The 16,231-nt window shown below is 45.7% G+C and overlaps 1 protein-coding gene across 1 annotated transcript in view; it reads right to left on the bottom strand.

The window, feature by feature from the left end:
- MYO7A (myosin VIIA) overlaps positions 1-16,231 on the bottom strand; it is a 116,821-nt gene that overhangs the window by 15,140 nt on the left and 85,450 nt on the right. The window contains exons 28-40 of the mRNA XM_073335284.1: positions 15,066-15,185; positions 13,995-14,168; positions 12,540-12,767; positions 10,463-10,633; positions 9,083-9,200; positions 8,610-8,736; positions 6,548-6,717; positions 5,786-5,976; positions 5,006-5,130; positions 4,134-4,291; positions 2,516-2,669; positions 1,571-1,726; positions 311-416 (exon numbers count right to left, since the gene is read on the bottom strand). Coding sequence (XP_073191385.1) covers positions 311-416; positions 1,571-1,726; positions 2,516-2,669; positions 4,134-4,291; positions 5,006-5,130; positions 5,786-5,976; positions 6,548-6,717; positions 8,610-8,736; positions 9,083-9,200; positions 10,463-10,633; positions 12,540-12,767; positions 13,995-14,168; positions 15,066-15,185 — 1,998 coding nt within the window. The remainder of the gene's footprint in view (positions 1-310; positions 417-1,570; positions 1,727-2,515; positions 2,670-4,133; positions 4,292-5,005; positions 5,131-5,785; positions 5,977-6,547; positions 6,718-8,609; positions 8,737-9,082; positions 9,201-10,462; positions 10,634-12,539; positions 12,768-13,994; positions 14,169-15,065; positions 15,186-16,231) is intronic.

Below are 16,231 nucleotides of genomic sequence, written 5' to 3'. Positions count from 1 at the left end.
AGAGGTGGCTTTGGTCCCGCTTCCCGTCTCCGAGATTGACACTGGTGTCCCTCTATTAACTTCGCCAGCAGAAGAGACAAGAGAAACAGGGTCTATGTTTCGAAAACCTGAATTGAAATGGCAATGAATCAAACTCATGTTGATTTTGATCCGTGTAGCTAAGCGTCCACATCTATGACTCGCTATTGCACTCCATGGTCTTACGCAAGCCTAGCCCAAGCCAGAACTGATGTTAGCCTAGGTTGGGCATTAATTAGAGAAAACGTAAGTCTGTCCTGCAGGAATTCAGATTTTTTTTCCTCCCTTTTACCTCATCAGTGTCATCGGGAAAGTAAACTTTGTGGAAAATTTGGGTGGTTTTGTGTTGAATTGCCTCCACTTCGACCAGATGGGGAGGATACTTCCTGGAGCCATTCCTATAAGACAGGAGGTTTACCGTGAATATGGCACTGGAGAACTCGCTGCTGATATACTTTTATACCTGACAAAAACAGAATAGTATCATCCATAACTAATGAAACCCCTTGAGCAACACAAAATGGAAAGAGTTCTTACATGGAAAATGGTTTTAGGATAGGAGCTGGGAAAGGGCTCACCCGCGTGGCTACCCAGCAGCCAAAAGGAGGACACAACAGAGAAGGGGCTGAAAGATCTATGATTTATTAGGGGTGCTGCTCTGGTTAGGTACAGGAATGAATACATCTTGTAGTTTTCACATCCAATCTACCTTCCCCCAGAACGGCCCATGGAAATATGAGCAGACAAAGTAGTCACGGCAAGGATTCTTCTGCCCTGCTTTATTTTATTATTTGTATTGTGGTAGCACCTAGAGGCCATAAGCAGGATCAGGGCTGAATTGTGCTAGCTGCTGTACAAATATATAACAAAAGAATGGTTCCTGTCTCAAAGAGCTGATAGTCTAAGTGTCTGAAGAGAGACAAGAGGTGGCTACAATGACCAGCGAGAGGGAGCTCAAGGTCACAGCCAGTGAGGTGTGGTTATTATAGTAAGTAGCTGTCATAGCACCAGAGCAGCCTAGCCATGGAGGATTTTATGGGCCTCTTACTAGATGCAAGGGTTAAGCAGAGCTCTGAAGGGGGAGAATGTGTTTATTTGGCTCCTGGATATCACAGCGATGGGTATATTAGGAATGCGTGGATAGCCAGACTAATACTACTTGGCTTTTTATTCATAGCGCTTTATTAAAGGAAGGTAAATAGAGTTATTCCCATTTCACAGCTGGAAAACAGAGGGGCAGAAAGATGCATGGGGAAATTTTCAACTCGCAGAGAAAGGCGATGGGTTAGGCACCTTTGAGCGTCTCCCCCAAAGGGATTTGCCCAAGGTCCGACAGCCATTCATGGCGGAGACAGGAACAGAACCCACAGCACCCAACTTCCAGCTCAGAGCCCTGTCCACTGGAGTAGATAGACAGAGAGATGCTTAACGCTTTGTTCTAACCCTTCCCCACTTCCTCAGCCAGCAAATGCTGACAAATAGCACGCACACACACAAACCCATCACATCTACCAGGTGTGCTCATCACATCTAGCAGAATGTGGTACCATACCTCAGTGCTTTCTGCAGTCTTTGTATGCAGTCTGTGGCTAGGGGGTGATGCTTCCGGGACTGGAGAAACCTCTGGACATGTGGCAGGAGAACATTGCTGGGAGGGAAAAGGCCTATGCACAACCAAAGCAGCTCCCAACCCTTCTCTTCGCTGTACCTTAAAGAGACAGACACACAACAGGAAAATCAAACTCCCCAAAGGAACACTATCTACCAGAAAGGTCTGAACCTCCGTTACACTAAGGCCCCCCTTGACACTGCTCTGGCAGTGTAGAGGGGCATGAAAGTGGCTATCAGTGGCATTTACCCCACTTTCATCCCATTCAACACTGTCAGAGTTGGGTAAGGAACTTGAGCACAGACGGGAATTCGGGTCTGAAAGCTGCTTATCTCAAGCCTTATCGCACTGACACTAATGTTAGTAATGGGGTTACATATACATCAGAGGGCAGAGATTGTAGAGAGAAGATTCACCAGCACCAGACAACTGTAGAGAATGGACCATGGAACTGCTGTGGAGGAAGAAGCTGCCACATAAGCACCTGGGCTGGATGTCTGGGGAGAGGAAGAGGGAGGAGTCAAAGATCACACCAGAGTATAGGCCTGAGTGACTGGGAGGATGGTGTAGGGTCAGTAGCAACGGAGAATAGGTGGAAATGTAGATCCTGTTAAACTTAAATTTATGGCAAGACGTCTGCCCCGGAGGAGATGTCATAGAACCAGAGGGAAATGCAGAAGCAGAGGAACAGAAACAAGTCCAGAGCAGACAGACAGATTGGAGTCATCAGCACAGAGATGGTAGATAAAGTGATGATAAAAGTCTTTAAAGACGACAGAGAGAACGGAAGACTTCTGGGCCTACCCATTCTGCAGAACCCCCCCGTCAGTCCTGCATTACCTGACACAGATAGTTAGAGTGGGATACATGGGGAAGAATGACTCTTACTTGATGTGGTTGTCAGTGAGCTGCTTGAGGATCTGACAATAGATTTCATCTTTCAATGGTTCAGCTTTCAAGGCACCTTCAAATATTTGGTCTGTTAGCTCATTGACTGAGCGGGTTCTTTTGGATGGATAGTCACCCATATACTTCAGCACAGGTACACGGCTGCAGTCAAGGATACAGCAACAAGGAGGCTTAGGGAATTGCTTCTGATAACGACCCAATTAAAGAGTTGCTATGCATCACTCCAGAGGTGGCTGCATTTTGGTGGTAGGTATATAGTTAATCTTCAAATGTGCTTTGGGATCCTTCTGGATGGCACCCATAATCATAGACCCTTATGTGTCATCTTGCTTTCTTAGGGTGGAGAGTCTTGGCTGGGGGGGACACATAGGCCCAGAATGAGTGCGACCCTTTCTTCTGACCATGTAAGTGCCATGGAATTATTATTATTAATGGCCAGATCTTCAGATGGTGTATGCTGGCATAGCTCTGTTGAAGTCAATGGAGCTACACACATTTACACCAGTTAAGGGGTCTGGCCCATCCTGTTAGTTCAATTGTAACTATTATTGTTTAGTACAGTGTGTTTGAAATGAATTTTCTGAATTTAATTTTGGTTGGGGGAAAAAAACAGGAAAAAAAATTATGAAAACTTCATCGAAAAATTTCCTCCCATTTTGGACCAAATTTTCCGCTTATTATTATTAAGGAATGGCTCACACTGCAATTTTAGGATATGAGCTTTAACTACCCCATAATGCTTGAATCCAAGTTTGGTGCATCCAGCTTATAAAGATGCAGGTCATCTGCATAATCTGCATCTGGGTCTGTGTATGCATTTTGACCGGCCCTCAGAGGTCAAGGCTGTTTGGGTCCAGGAGTTTGGTTCAGACCCATCTCTCATCATTAGCATTTGTATGGAGTCCCATGGTTAAGGCTCAGATTTCATCAGGAATATTTTTAGTAAAAATCACAGACAGGGCACGGGTGTCCGTGAATTTTAGTTTATTGCCCGTGATCTGTCTGTGATTTTTACTAAAAATATCCCTGACCAAATGGGAAGGGAGGAGGGTTCAGCACCCACTGCTGCTGGGGCTCTGGGGTCCCCTTGCTCCGCCCCACCACAGCAGCTGGGAGCTCTGGGGTCCCCTTGCCACCCGCTGCATCCACTGTGGGTGGGCAGCTGCGGGGAGCCCTGTCACCGGCAGCAAGTGGGAGCTCCGGGGTCCCCCTGCCGCCCTCGGCAGCTGAGAGCTCCAGGGGACCGCCCCCACCAACAGGGGCTGGGAGCTCTGGGGGACCCCAGTTGCCTGGAGGCTAGGAGTTGCTGTGGGGCCTGATGGTAGCAGTGACTCTGAGTTGTGGGCTGCCTGCTGACAGCTCCAGCCCCAGGACAGAAAATGTCACGGAGGTCTCTGGAAGTCACGGATTTCCTGACCTCCGTGACATAATCATAGCCTTACTCATGGTGCCTGACCCAAAGCCCACTGAAGTCAATGTTAGTCTTTCCACTGACTTCAGTGGGCTTTGGATCACCCCATAATGTGACTCCTTGGGCCGTGCCCCTATGTCGGTTTGATCTATTGTGGGCAACCTTTCCACAGCACTGGAAGGATATCAATGAACGCCATGCAGGCTTCCTGGGACAGCTCCTCACTGCCCAGGATCTTCTTCAGCAAGGGCTGCTTGATGGGCTCTCGGGTGTAGCACCACAATTTGTCTTTTCCTCGATTTTTGGTGATCATGACCCGGCTCAGAGTGTGCTTCGGAGGCGGCCTAGCAGCAAAAACAAAGCAATGAGGAAACGTGGAGAGATTACGAGGGATGAGATGGTTCTATGGAGCCCAGCTTCTGAATTTGGGGGCCAAATGTAAGGCCCCCAGTTCTGCATTAGGGCGCTCTTATAGGGTCCAATCCAACTCCCATTGAGGTCAATAGGAGTCTCTCTGTTGCCTTCAGTGATCACTGGGCAAGCCCTCTAGTTGCCTAGAACAGGTGCCACGCTCTAGTTTATCTGGAGTTAACACACAGGATTTGCCATACCAGAAGAGACTTACGTTTTTTAAAGAACAGGTTGGACAAACACCTGTCAGGGATAGTTTAAGGTTTAGTTGGTCCTGCCTCAGTGCAGGGGACTGGACCTGATGACTTCTTGAGGTCCTTTCCAGCCCTACATTTCCATGATCCTGTGTAATGTTCTACATATGATTCAGAGGCTGCAAGGCCAGAGGGGACCATAAGTTAGTCGGACCTCCTGAATAACACTGGCCATAAAATTTCATGTAATGATCAGACTTCCGATGTTCTGCCAGCTTATATGCAAAACACAACATCCTAAATCACAGCTGTAGTCATAATGGGCCAGACAAGCTGAAATCTAAAGATTTCTTCCAATAATCCTGAAATGCAGCCATTGATTCGGCTCTGCCTTAGGAATGAACTCAAGTCCCTTATGTAGGCTGAAAAGGTTTTTTTTTTTTAAAGCTTCACCTAAAATAATCATAGGAGAACTCTTCCAAGGTGTACGGCTTCACTCTTTCTTCACTGTCCGAAATCGCCAGCTGGGACATTCTGATAACATCTTGCCTCTGGTCAGGGGTCATCGTGACTAATGCCTAGAGAATACAGGAGTCATGGTTAGTCAATGTATTTTAGATGAAAGAATCTTTGTGTGTCCAGAGAGGGAAAGCAGATGAAAAATGAAAAGACTGAAGATGAAAGAAATGAATGAATGAATGAAATGAATGAATGAAAAAACACCAAACTCTTAACTTCAAACTAATAAACAGCAACAACGCTCAATCTTAGTGGAACTATGCAGTCTCGTGCATTTCTTAGTAATTAACACAGGGGATCTCAAAAGTTTCTACAGTGTGGATCACATCCTAAGACAGAAAGTATCTTATGGACCCACTTCCCCTCTCATTCATAGCTGCATAGACACATCTCCCCTGCCCAAATATCATCTTCAAATTCAAGCCGCAGTGACATCTAAGAAGATTCAGCCATATTCTAGGTCCAAAGTGGGTGGTTTTCAAACTAGCAAGCCCAGTGGAAAGGCTAATAGGTTGTCCAGGCAGATGAAATCTGGTTCCCCTCTGACCCGATGACTTGTTTACCCTCTTAGTCATTTCTTGCTTCCACCACATCATCATCAGGGAGATTATGGGCCTGATCTAATCTTTGAAGACAATGGAACAACTCCCTTTGACTTCAATGGCTTTTGTATCAGGGACCTGCCAAGATGCACCACCCCTTAGGGTATCTTACCACAATCTCCAGAGGTGGCATGGTGACAGTCGGCAAGACGTAAACACAGTCCGTTGGGAAATCTCCTCTCTGTTTGGTCCTTTCATTGACCCCATTGGCCCAGCCTGAGTTCATGACATGCTCTCCAGTGTCCTGGTCCATAACAATCAGGTCTCCTTTAAGGAAGCTGAGGAATCCAGATTCTTCTCCCACTGCAGCAGAAGTGGCTGCTGTTATTTCCAAACATCCTTTGGAGTAATTAGCTTGTCTACATGCCTGCCTAACACACCTAACCCTGGGAAATCAGATCCTATAAAACAGGTGATTGCTAAATGTGTATAGTGAACAAATACCACTTACAGAAGTGCTTGGGCTGGCATTTTCAAAGGGAACGAGGAGAGTTAGGCTTCCAAATCCCATTGGCTTTCAATAGAAATTGGATGCTCAACTCCCTCAGGCACTTTTGAAAATCCCACTCTAACCAAAGGTCTTACACACTGATTTCAAGGTCAGAAGAGACCACTGTGGTCATCTAATCTCACCCCCTGCAGAACACAGACCAGAGAATTTCACCCAGTAATCCCTGCAGCAAGCCCATATCTTCTGGTTGAGATAGAGGATATATTTTTGAAAGAGACATCCAATCGTGATTAAACAAAACCTTTTATACATGAGTGCTCCTCTTGCAGGAGAAGCAGGCAGCCTTCCCAGAGCGACATACGAACGATTGCCTGCCCTAAAGCCAGAGAATTTCTTTGCCTTGGGGTTGGTCAGTTTACTCACCAGGGTTTGGGTTGTCTTGGAGAGTGACAACATACTTTGATCTTTTCCTTAGTCCTTCTAGGAAGGTGACAACAAGGTCCCGGATGTCCTCTGCATTGTTGGAGGTGAAGGTGTATTCGTCCCCTTTAATGGTGGCCAAGGTGAAACTCTGTCCTTGGAGCTTTCCCCCTCTAGAACAGGGATCATAGGAAACACATTCATTAAGCCAGTGTCACCCCGAGATCTGGGGGAAAAGGTTCACGACTGGCCACCTCCATCGTTCCTGCAAAATGTGCACGTGCGCCTGTTGTAAACACGCACTGCCACCCGTGAGGACAAACATGCATGGAGCACTGTCAAAATGGGCTTCCCTCTATATACAAACACTGCTGGGCAAGTGCACATCTGGGATCCAGGCACACACACAGGTACACGCACACCCATTTTGCTGGCACAACTCAGGTGGAGAGTTTTTAAAATTTGGTCCTAGCGTGAAGGCGAAATTGGCTCACAGATTCCCAGGCCACAAGGGAGCATTACGGTCATTTAGCCGGACCTCCCGCATAACAAACACCAGAGGTCATTTTCATTTTCTGGGTTTGGTGCCTGGTCACTTTTGTGTTGTGTGGTGAAGAAGAATGCTGATTGGGAATGGGGGAAAGAGCAGAGCAAATCTATAGCAGGAGCTCTAATCTGACAGTTAAGCTCTTTGGAGCAGGGTCTGTCTTTTTTTGTCTCTGTACAGCGCCTAGCACAATGGGGTCCTGTTTCAGGACTAAGGGTCCTCGGCCCATACAAATAATAATAAATTCAAAGTTATGGGGAGGTACCACTGTGTGGCGGAATTAATTCGGTTTGTAAATAAGACAAATTTATCCTTGACTCCTCCCTATAATAGAAATCAGAACATGCCTGTGCCTACCAGAAATCAGTCTAGCAAGAATATCATAGAAGTTTTCTGTAACGTACAGAGCAAGGTGCAGAGGAGAATAGATCTAAAGAACTGCCAAAGTACCCTGGTCTCTGCTTCATTTCAGAAATGGCCTTGAGGTTCAATTTAGGTTCAGCAGGAATGTAGTTCTCTTCATGTGCTTCCAAGACATGCTTTATGTCTGCAGTCTGTTCTGACTCTGTGTTGAATATTTCACATGTATACAGTGCTCAGGAAAAGCCTCAGACAAGCCCATAAGCCCCTTAACACAACACAGCAAATTCTACCCTTGGACAAGAGGAAGCTGCTCCTGCTTGATTAATTGCAAGAAGATGCTTCCAAGTATTGCCTTGTGGAAAACATCACATGCTTTTAGTGTCCTTTCTTTTAACTGCTAGTAGGGAAACCACCATGCTGGTTAATAAAGATTGAGACCAATACTGTCAAACTAGGGTTGCCTATGTCAGACATCTAAATAAAGGAGGCTTAAGAACCAAATGTGCTTGCTGGGCATTTGTAACTCCCCCTGAGTCAAAATATGCCTAAATATGGATTTAGACATCTAACTTTAAGCCACACAGGTCAGTTTTGGCAGAGTGCATGGGATGTGAGAGATGTAGCTGCAGAACTCCAACTGGAATGAATGTTCCTGAACACTCGGCCAAAAGGGCAAGTGTGGCAGAATCCGCCAAATAGCACCCTGTTTCAGCAGAGGAGACAGTAGCTAAGTCACCAGATGCTGCTTTGATGTCTCCCTGCACCCTGACCTGGCCTAAGCTTCCTACAGTGCAGCTCCGTGCTAAAGCTATGCACACACTACACCTTACATCCGTATAAGTGATGTCACTCAGGGGTGTGAATAAGCCACCCCCCGAGTGACGTAAGTTACACCGACCTCAGCAGCAGTGTGGATGGCGCGGTCAGTGGGAGAAGCTCTCCTGCTGACCTAGCCATCGCTGTGTGCAGGGGCCGGAGGAATTAAGTCAATGGGAGAGCTCTTTCCCATCAGCTTAGAGCCTCTATCAGTTCTGTAGTGTAGCCATAGCCTAAGTCCTTTAAAGCCAAGGAATTCAACACACCATTTTTAACAACTGTTTTAACACATCGTTACCTCAACACAAGGATGAACTGACTCATTCTGTTCTTCCTTACCTACTGCTTGAGACAGCTGTGATCTCTGGGAAGGAGAGTTCTAAGAGGACTTGTTCTTGTTCATCCACAAAGTACACTCCGGTCCAATTCACAGCTACAATCACATCGTTCTTAGGCAGGCTGGGCCCTGGGTTGAAGACAATATGCACAATAGATAAATGTGCAGGCAACTATCTGACTGTAAATGATAAAACGCTGGTTAAAAATGGTTTACAAATTGGACAGACTTTTAGCTCTCAAATCAAGTTGTAAAGGCCAGAAAGTCCCCGCCTTGCTCATTAGGGGAATGTGGTAAAAGCATCATAGCTTGAGACATTTATAGCCAGGTTGCACTAAGTGCTATACAAGGCAATCCTGTGCCTTCAGGAGGATGGACCAGATCACCCAGTAGGTCTTGTTCATCTCTAGCATATATAATTCTCTTTTATTTCATGGATGCTCATCCTATGGCAACACATTCTCTGCTGGGTTACCTGAGAATTTGAAGGCTTCATAAAATCTAGAAAACAGCAAAGGCCACTTGAAACGTGCAAAATCCACCACTTCTTCCTTGACTTTTTTGGGGTCTGCTCTCTTCTGGGTATAAATTCCCTACAGGCAAACCAAACCAAAACCAGCATGAAAAAACAAATCAACAATACCCAGGTAAAAGCCAGGAAGAGGTCTAATTAAAAACAAATCAATGGGGCTACATCAGTTTACACCAGCTGAAGATCTTGAAGTCACGAGACCTCCGACAGTATCAGGATGAGACCAACGGCTTAAAAAACTCACAGGGAAAGTAGTGGAAGCCCCAGTACTTGAGTTATTAAAGGACTGGACAGGACAAAGGTATGGAGAATACACTGTAGGGAATGGTCCTGCACTGGAAGGGACAGGGGAAGGTCTAGATGATCCAATAGGACCTTTCAGCCCTTGTACTTAGATGAACAATACCCAGTGGTGGAGACAAAGCCATGGGAGTCCTGGTGCCTGATTCTCCAGGAGTATAAATCAGGAGCAGTTCTACTGAAGTCCAGGAAGTTTCACAAGTCTCACACTGGTGTAAGAAGTGAGAGGAGAATCAGGCCCATAGTGTTTTATCTCAAAACCTGTTGTCATGAATGGAGTCTCTGCTCTGCCCTGCCCTCCTCCAAAGCTAGAAATCCATCAGGAATGGACCTCTGAGGAAACACCTAGCCAGGCTGTGTAGGACTTCATAGAATCATAGAATATCAGGGTTGGAAGGGACCTCAGGAGGTCATCTAGTCCAACCCCCTGCTCAAAGCAGGACCAATCCCTAATTTTAGCCCCAGATCCCTAAATGGCCCCCTCAAGGATTGAACTCACAACCCTGGGCTTAGCAGGCCAATGCTCAAACCACTGAGCTATCTCCTCACCCTTGGACCAGGCTCCATTCAGAACGTCACTGGGTATTAAGGTGGCCAGTGTGTTTGTACAGTGCCCTGAACATTGGGACCTCTATCCTGACCGGTGCCTCTAGGCACAGCCGTAACACCACCATATAAGAATCCCATGATTTAAGTGGAAATCCCCAGTGATACAGTCTTAGCCTTAAAAATAAGGCCCTCTGTGATATCTTCCTGCCATTCAGTTCCTGCTTCAAAACCCAGTGCAAAACCTAACCACTGAAGTGTCTCTCTCCTTCATTTGTGACCCAACTGGCATCAAGAATGGCTACACACTCTGGTTTTTGCCCCTGGCTCTAAATTGATCCCTGGGGGAAAAATCCATTTCTGTCTCAGCCTCAGATGGGGCTGAGACTGAACCCCCATAGGCTGATGCAGCCAAACTTGCTAGCTGTTTAACATGCACAGAGCCTTGCTGGAGCTCACCCTCTGGCCAACATCTACCTTTTTATGTGCACCTATAATGAGCTGAGCCCATTTTTCCACGGTTTTCGAAGCAGTGATCTCTCTGTCAGGGATGTAGGAGGGGATTAAGTTCAGGAGTCGCTCCAGCACCATCGCCGCCCCATAGTCTACGTAGTACTGCTGGGAAGCCAGTTCTGCCAAGTCTTCTTCCTGTAGGAACCAACAAGGAAAGAAACTACAAGGAGGGAGTCACTTTAACCTCCCTTCTCCTGGAGCTCAATTAACCCTTTGCTGACACAGACTGACTGAATTTCAAAGGGATTTCACTGGGCTTTAGACCAGGCTCTAAACACTCGCACTTTACAGCGCTGCAACTTTCTCGCTCGGGGGTGAAAAAAGGTGGGGGGTTTTTGGAGTGCTGGGAGAGCGAGTGAAGATGTGCCCTAAGTGACTAACTCCTCAATGAATAAAACATCACACAAATACTTCCTTAACTACCTCCCCTTTCTATGGATGCCACCTGCATTCAAGTGGGAGAAAGACTGGGTCTCATGTGCTTAGCAGTGATCACTGCAACTGTTACATGAACTGCAGATCAATGGATAACAGAAGAGTAGAGAAAATTCCTCTCTGAATGTTGCTTACCAAAGGCTCTAGTACTTTAGTTCAACTGATGGCATCATCTCTTTTTGATTAAGCAGGTTCAGCATCCATTGTTGAGCACTGAGATGCACGAAATTACCTCTCACACCAGAGGTGTCACCTGAATGCAGATAACATCTCATTGGATGCTATGGCCATGTTTGCTCCAGAGCCATGTCTAAGCTGGCAAAGCGACCAGTTGCTGGCAACTGGTGTCAGCAAGGTTTACAACCGAACCAATACTGAACATTGGATCGGCACAAGTCTAGCTGAGAGCAAACTGAGTTCAGCAAAGCGCCAGGAACTCTGGTTAAAACCTGAGCAGGTTTGAGCACCGTGAACAACTCTGTCCTTGTCTACACTTGCAGTTCAATCCTGTTCAGCACTGGTTCAATGACACCCTTTTCTGATACCTGTAGTCAGCAACTGGTAATTCTATTAGTGTAGACAAGGCTTAGTGAGTATAAATCAATTGCGCCTCAGCACATCTCTTGCACTTACGGAGCAAATCCACCTCTCTCTTCATAAATCAGGCAAATTGCTGAAGAACAGATACCTGAATGCAATACACCTTTATTTTGTATTATGTCTTTCATATCAACTATATCCCAAAGTATTTTATAGAGACATGATATAGCTACAGAAGTGGAGACTGGGAGTGAGAGATATAGGCAAAGGACAAAGGATAGGACTACAGATAAGATTTGAGATGGCGAGTCAATGAGGCAGAGATACAAGAAGGTAATCTAGATATCATGGTGATTGGGCACTTTATAGACACACAGTAGAAATCTCATGTGGAGCTCAGGAGAAGAAGGGTTAGAAGCAGACAGAACAGAAGATAGATATGTTGGATGAAGTCCATGGATACTTTAAAAACAAGGAGGACAAAACACCCAGTCCCAGATCCTTCCCAGATTCTCAGTGGTATTTAGGTCCCTACTCCGTTTGAAGATTAGGGCCTACATTTTCAAAGTAACAAGTACTTTTGGGTTCCACAATTTTGGGGTGCTTAATTAGACATACCTTGAAGGGGCTTGATTTTCAGAAGTGCTGAGTATCTGGCTCTCTAAAAATCAGTCCTCTTTAAGGTCTCTCAGGTTGGGAACCCAAACACTGAGGTAGTCAGAATCACTAGTCACTGAAGCCAAGGGGCCAGACTTTGCCTTGGGATGCTTATGTGCAGCTCCCACCGATTTCAGATACTCAGGGGCACCTCCCATTGATTTTTGCTGTTTGTAAGTTGGCTCCTTTGACTTCGGTGAGAGTTGTCTGTGAGTTTCTCCAGGGGAGAAATTTGGCTCTTAATGTAGGAAGTTCATGGTGTTGGGTCCCTTATTAGTAGAGAGACAGACAGCAAGAACAGCATTCATTTTAAGGATTCTGGATCCTACCTACCTAAATGAGAACAGAATATTCACGTGCCCAATTTCCCAAGCCAGGGGGCCAAGGTCTGCCATTGTTGAGGACTCACCTTGTCACATCGGTACTCCCCAAACTTCACCCCCCGGACTATCTGCTGGTAAATGAGGTTGGTTGCCACGTTGTCTTCACTTGGATTGTGCCAAGGGGTGAAGATCTCCTTCCTGAAGAAGAGTCGCCATGGCGCGTTGCGCTCCTGGGCTCCCTGCTCTTTGGCATACTGTTCACACTGAGACACAGCATCCATCACGTGGTCGTTGCCGCTCCCCAAGGATGAGACCTGGCCAGGGCAGGAGGGCGACAGGGAAGGTACATGCTGGGTCACCATATTTTTAGCAGCAGTTGCCACACTCCGTGTGAAAGGAGAGACCCATCGTGATTTAGTAGGACGAGATTATACTCCACAAGGGGAGCAAGGAGCCTTTATTATTATGTATTATTTGTATAACCATAGCACCTAAGAGCCCTAGTCATGGGTCAGGCCCCCACTGTGATAGGTGCTGTACAAACACAGAGCAAAAGGATGCCCCCATCACCCTCCTACCATGCCCCTGTGCAGGGGCCAATCACAACTGCAAGAACTCCTCAGAGTGAAAGCCCACAATAGCACCAGCTTCTCCTAAAGGGACAAGGAGGGGTGTGTGCAAAACCCAGTCCCCTCTCTACCAGCCAGCAGAGATGGGCAGCCATGGAGTGGAGAACATGCTGCACTCTCCTATGGGATGCCACAGACCTTCTGCTATCCAGGAACTGTGGGACTGATTCTGTCTCCCTGAGCACAATGCTTCCGGGAGCTCTCTAAGGCTAGCCAGCTCGCACTGTGCTGCCCACCGGACCTGTGTCTGAAAGGCCCAATCTAGCCCATGGTTTGCGTGTATGATGCTATTATTGATTGTGCAGGTTCCATGCCTGTGCTCGGAACATTTGATTGAAAGCCAGACTGAGTGCAATGTCTCTCTCCAGACATTACATGGGTACACGCACCTGCCATAGGCTTTCGAAACAGACCAGAGGATTTCCAAGGACGACACAGCTCTGTCCAGACTTCAAGGTTTATGTAATGGAATGCTAAACTGTATTGTATGGTTCAACCACTAGGTGGCGGTGCGTGTAAAAATACCTTATTTAAGCTACCTGGCAGTGCATTAATGATGAACACATCTGGTGTGTATCTTGCTCAGAAGCAAGCTCTGTAGCCAGTCCATATCTGGTACAGGGCCATGACAGTTTATTAGGAGTAGATGGAGTTACACAGGCAGGCTGTAGCTACTGGCTGACTGGATGAAATTTTACTCTCAGGCTATTTTGCCTTCTCATTGACTCTGACCTTTATTCTTAGGGAGTCATATCTACCGGTAGCCTCCAAAAGTTCATTACTGACACAATGACTTAGTGCTCAGTTCCCCACTCTCATCACATGACAGAAATGCCACCCTGAAGATACATATTTTCTATATCAGAAAAGAGCCACCTTCTCCTTCTCTGAGGCATCTAGGCCAGCACGTACCTTGTCAAACAGTGCGATGTAAAGCGAAAACCCAAATCGGTCCTTCAGGCTGATCTTGTCAGCTAAGGAATTACAGAGCTCTTTAGCGGTCGTTGCAGAGTCAGTTAGCAGCGTCTTCGTTGTCCCATCCATAAACGTAACAGGCAGCATGATAGGTTTCTTGGACTTGGTCGCCTAGGAGATTAGAGTCAAACTTTTTAAAGGCATACAAGCTTGATTTATTTGCCCATTTACAAGTTATCTCTCAACAGTCACAGTGCCTTTTCTGGATCCTTTGCTCTAGTACTTATGGCTACATTTGTAATATGGCTGCAATATACTTCTCCACAGCATAATGTAGAGTCACAACTTGAGTAATGGGGAGCAGCTGCAACTCCCAAATTTTTTAATTAATACAGTTAATTGTCAATGGTAATTTTTGATTCTCTTCAGTGGACAGTGGATTGAATCCTGGAAGCATGTGTAACCTTTAAATCTGTGTAGAGACTTGGATAATACCCACTGCCTCAAACTACGTGGAACGCAGTTCTGTACCACCTTCAAAATACAAGAAGATGGAGAAGAGTGCAGACAAGAGGAACAGTAACAAGTGGATTGACGATAATGCAAGTCAGTCATAATCATTGTTCTCCACAAGGAAGACATAGTTTCTGCTTCTGAACTGCTAATCCTCAGAATAAGAGAGACAACATCCTATTAAGGGACTGTGAGAAAATGTTTATACCTCTAAATGGAACAGCATTCACTATTAGAGCTGGAAAGAAACTTTGTTTCTTTCCCCACAAAACACTTCAAAGAAAAACACTTCCACTGAATTTGTCAGGTTTTGGCTGAAAGAAATGAAAACCTGAAAACCAAACTTTTTGTTTTACGACAACTAAAAACTGAAAATATTGTTCATTCCCATTTTCAGTCGTCACGGACAGAAGAAAATTTTCCGACAAAAATCTGAAAAATTCAGACAGAAATGGACATTTTCTAAAGCAAATTTCTGTTCAGTCAAAAGTCACTTTCAACAACATTTCAATAAAACCTTTTTGACACACTCTATTTGCTCTAGGGGATTCAGACCTGTAATTCTAACCAGCTGGGCGGCTGTGTCCTAGTCCCATTTGCAAATGTCCTCCTCAATCTCTCTTCACAATAGGGAGCGTAACCAGGAGGACCTCCATTGATGAAGTTCCTTAAATACTGTTGGCAAGAGAGAATGTATTGGTTAGACGACTGACGGCTGCTGTTGGCTTGAACACAGGTCCATGGCTCCATTCTAAAGACTGTCCGCCCAAAATGTTATTGCAGCGTTGGTCAGAAGGGGGGAATAAATCAAATAGACCTGTAAGTAATGAGCAGTGGGGAGATAAACACTGAATTTAACCAAATGCACACACCAAATCAATTCCCTGCCATTGCAGGGGCCTTGCGCATTGGTGCAGCTTGGTCCCACCTATTATCCGAATGTGGCACACAATAGTTTGGTCTCCTGAGGGCTGTAACACTTTAGTCTAATCCAGGTTAATGGGCTTGTTGCAGGGGCAACTGGGCGAAGTTTAGTGGCCTGTGACGTGCCAGTCAGACTAGATGATCTGGTGGACCCTTCTGACCTTAAATTCTCTGACTCAAAGGGTATGTCTACAAGCCGGAGGTGTAATTTCCAGCTCAAGAAGACAAACCAGCACTAGCTCCAATTAAGCTAGCAAGCTAAAAATAGAAATATCGCTGCTGCACTGTGAGATAGCCACTTGCTAGATCACAGCTGAAATGCTACACATGAGCATGGGCAGCTAGCCCGTCCTGCTGCTCATGCTGCTGGGGCTCCACTTCTGTTTTTAGCATGCCAGCTTGATCAGAACTTGCATGGATACGTCTCCTCGAGTTGGGAATTACACCTCCCACTATAGTGTAGACATACCCTGTGTCACACACAGAGAACATTTTGATACGTCATTAATACATTAGATAGGTATTTACTTGCTTAGATTTTTAAAAATATACATTTTAAAGAGGTCCTATCCAGGAGTCTGTGTACTTGACCCATGTATTAAAAATGCAACCACATTTGTGCAGAAAAAAATTAAACCCAGCAGCCTCCCCAGAATAACAGACAGAAAATACTTTATAAATAACTTAGACAGACAGCTCTATAAATCATAACTGGGAGGCTCTATAAATCACTTTGCTAGATCTATAAATCATAACTTAGACGTTCTATAAATAACTTAGATAAACAGCTAGGCACT

This window comes from Lepidochelys kempii, chromosome 1, assembly GCF_965140265.1.
Source record: "Lepidochelys kempii isolate rLepKem1 chromosome 1, rLepKem1.hap2, whole genome shotgun sequence".
In the NCBI taxonomy this organism is placed as follows: domain Eukaryota; kingdom Metazoa; phylum Chordata; order Testudines; family Cheloniidae; genus Lepidochelys; species Lepidochelys kempii.
Note: the sequence above shows the minus strand (reverse complement) of the source record. Positions and strands in the feature narration are given on the sequence as shown.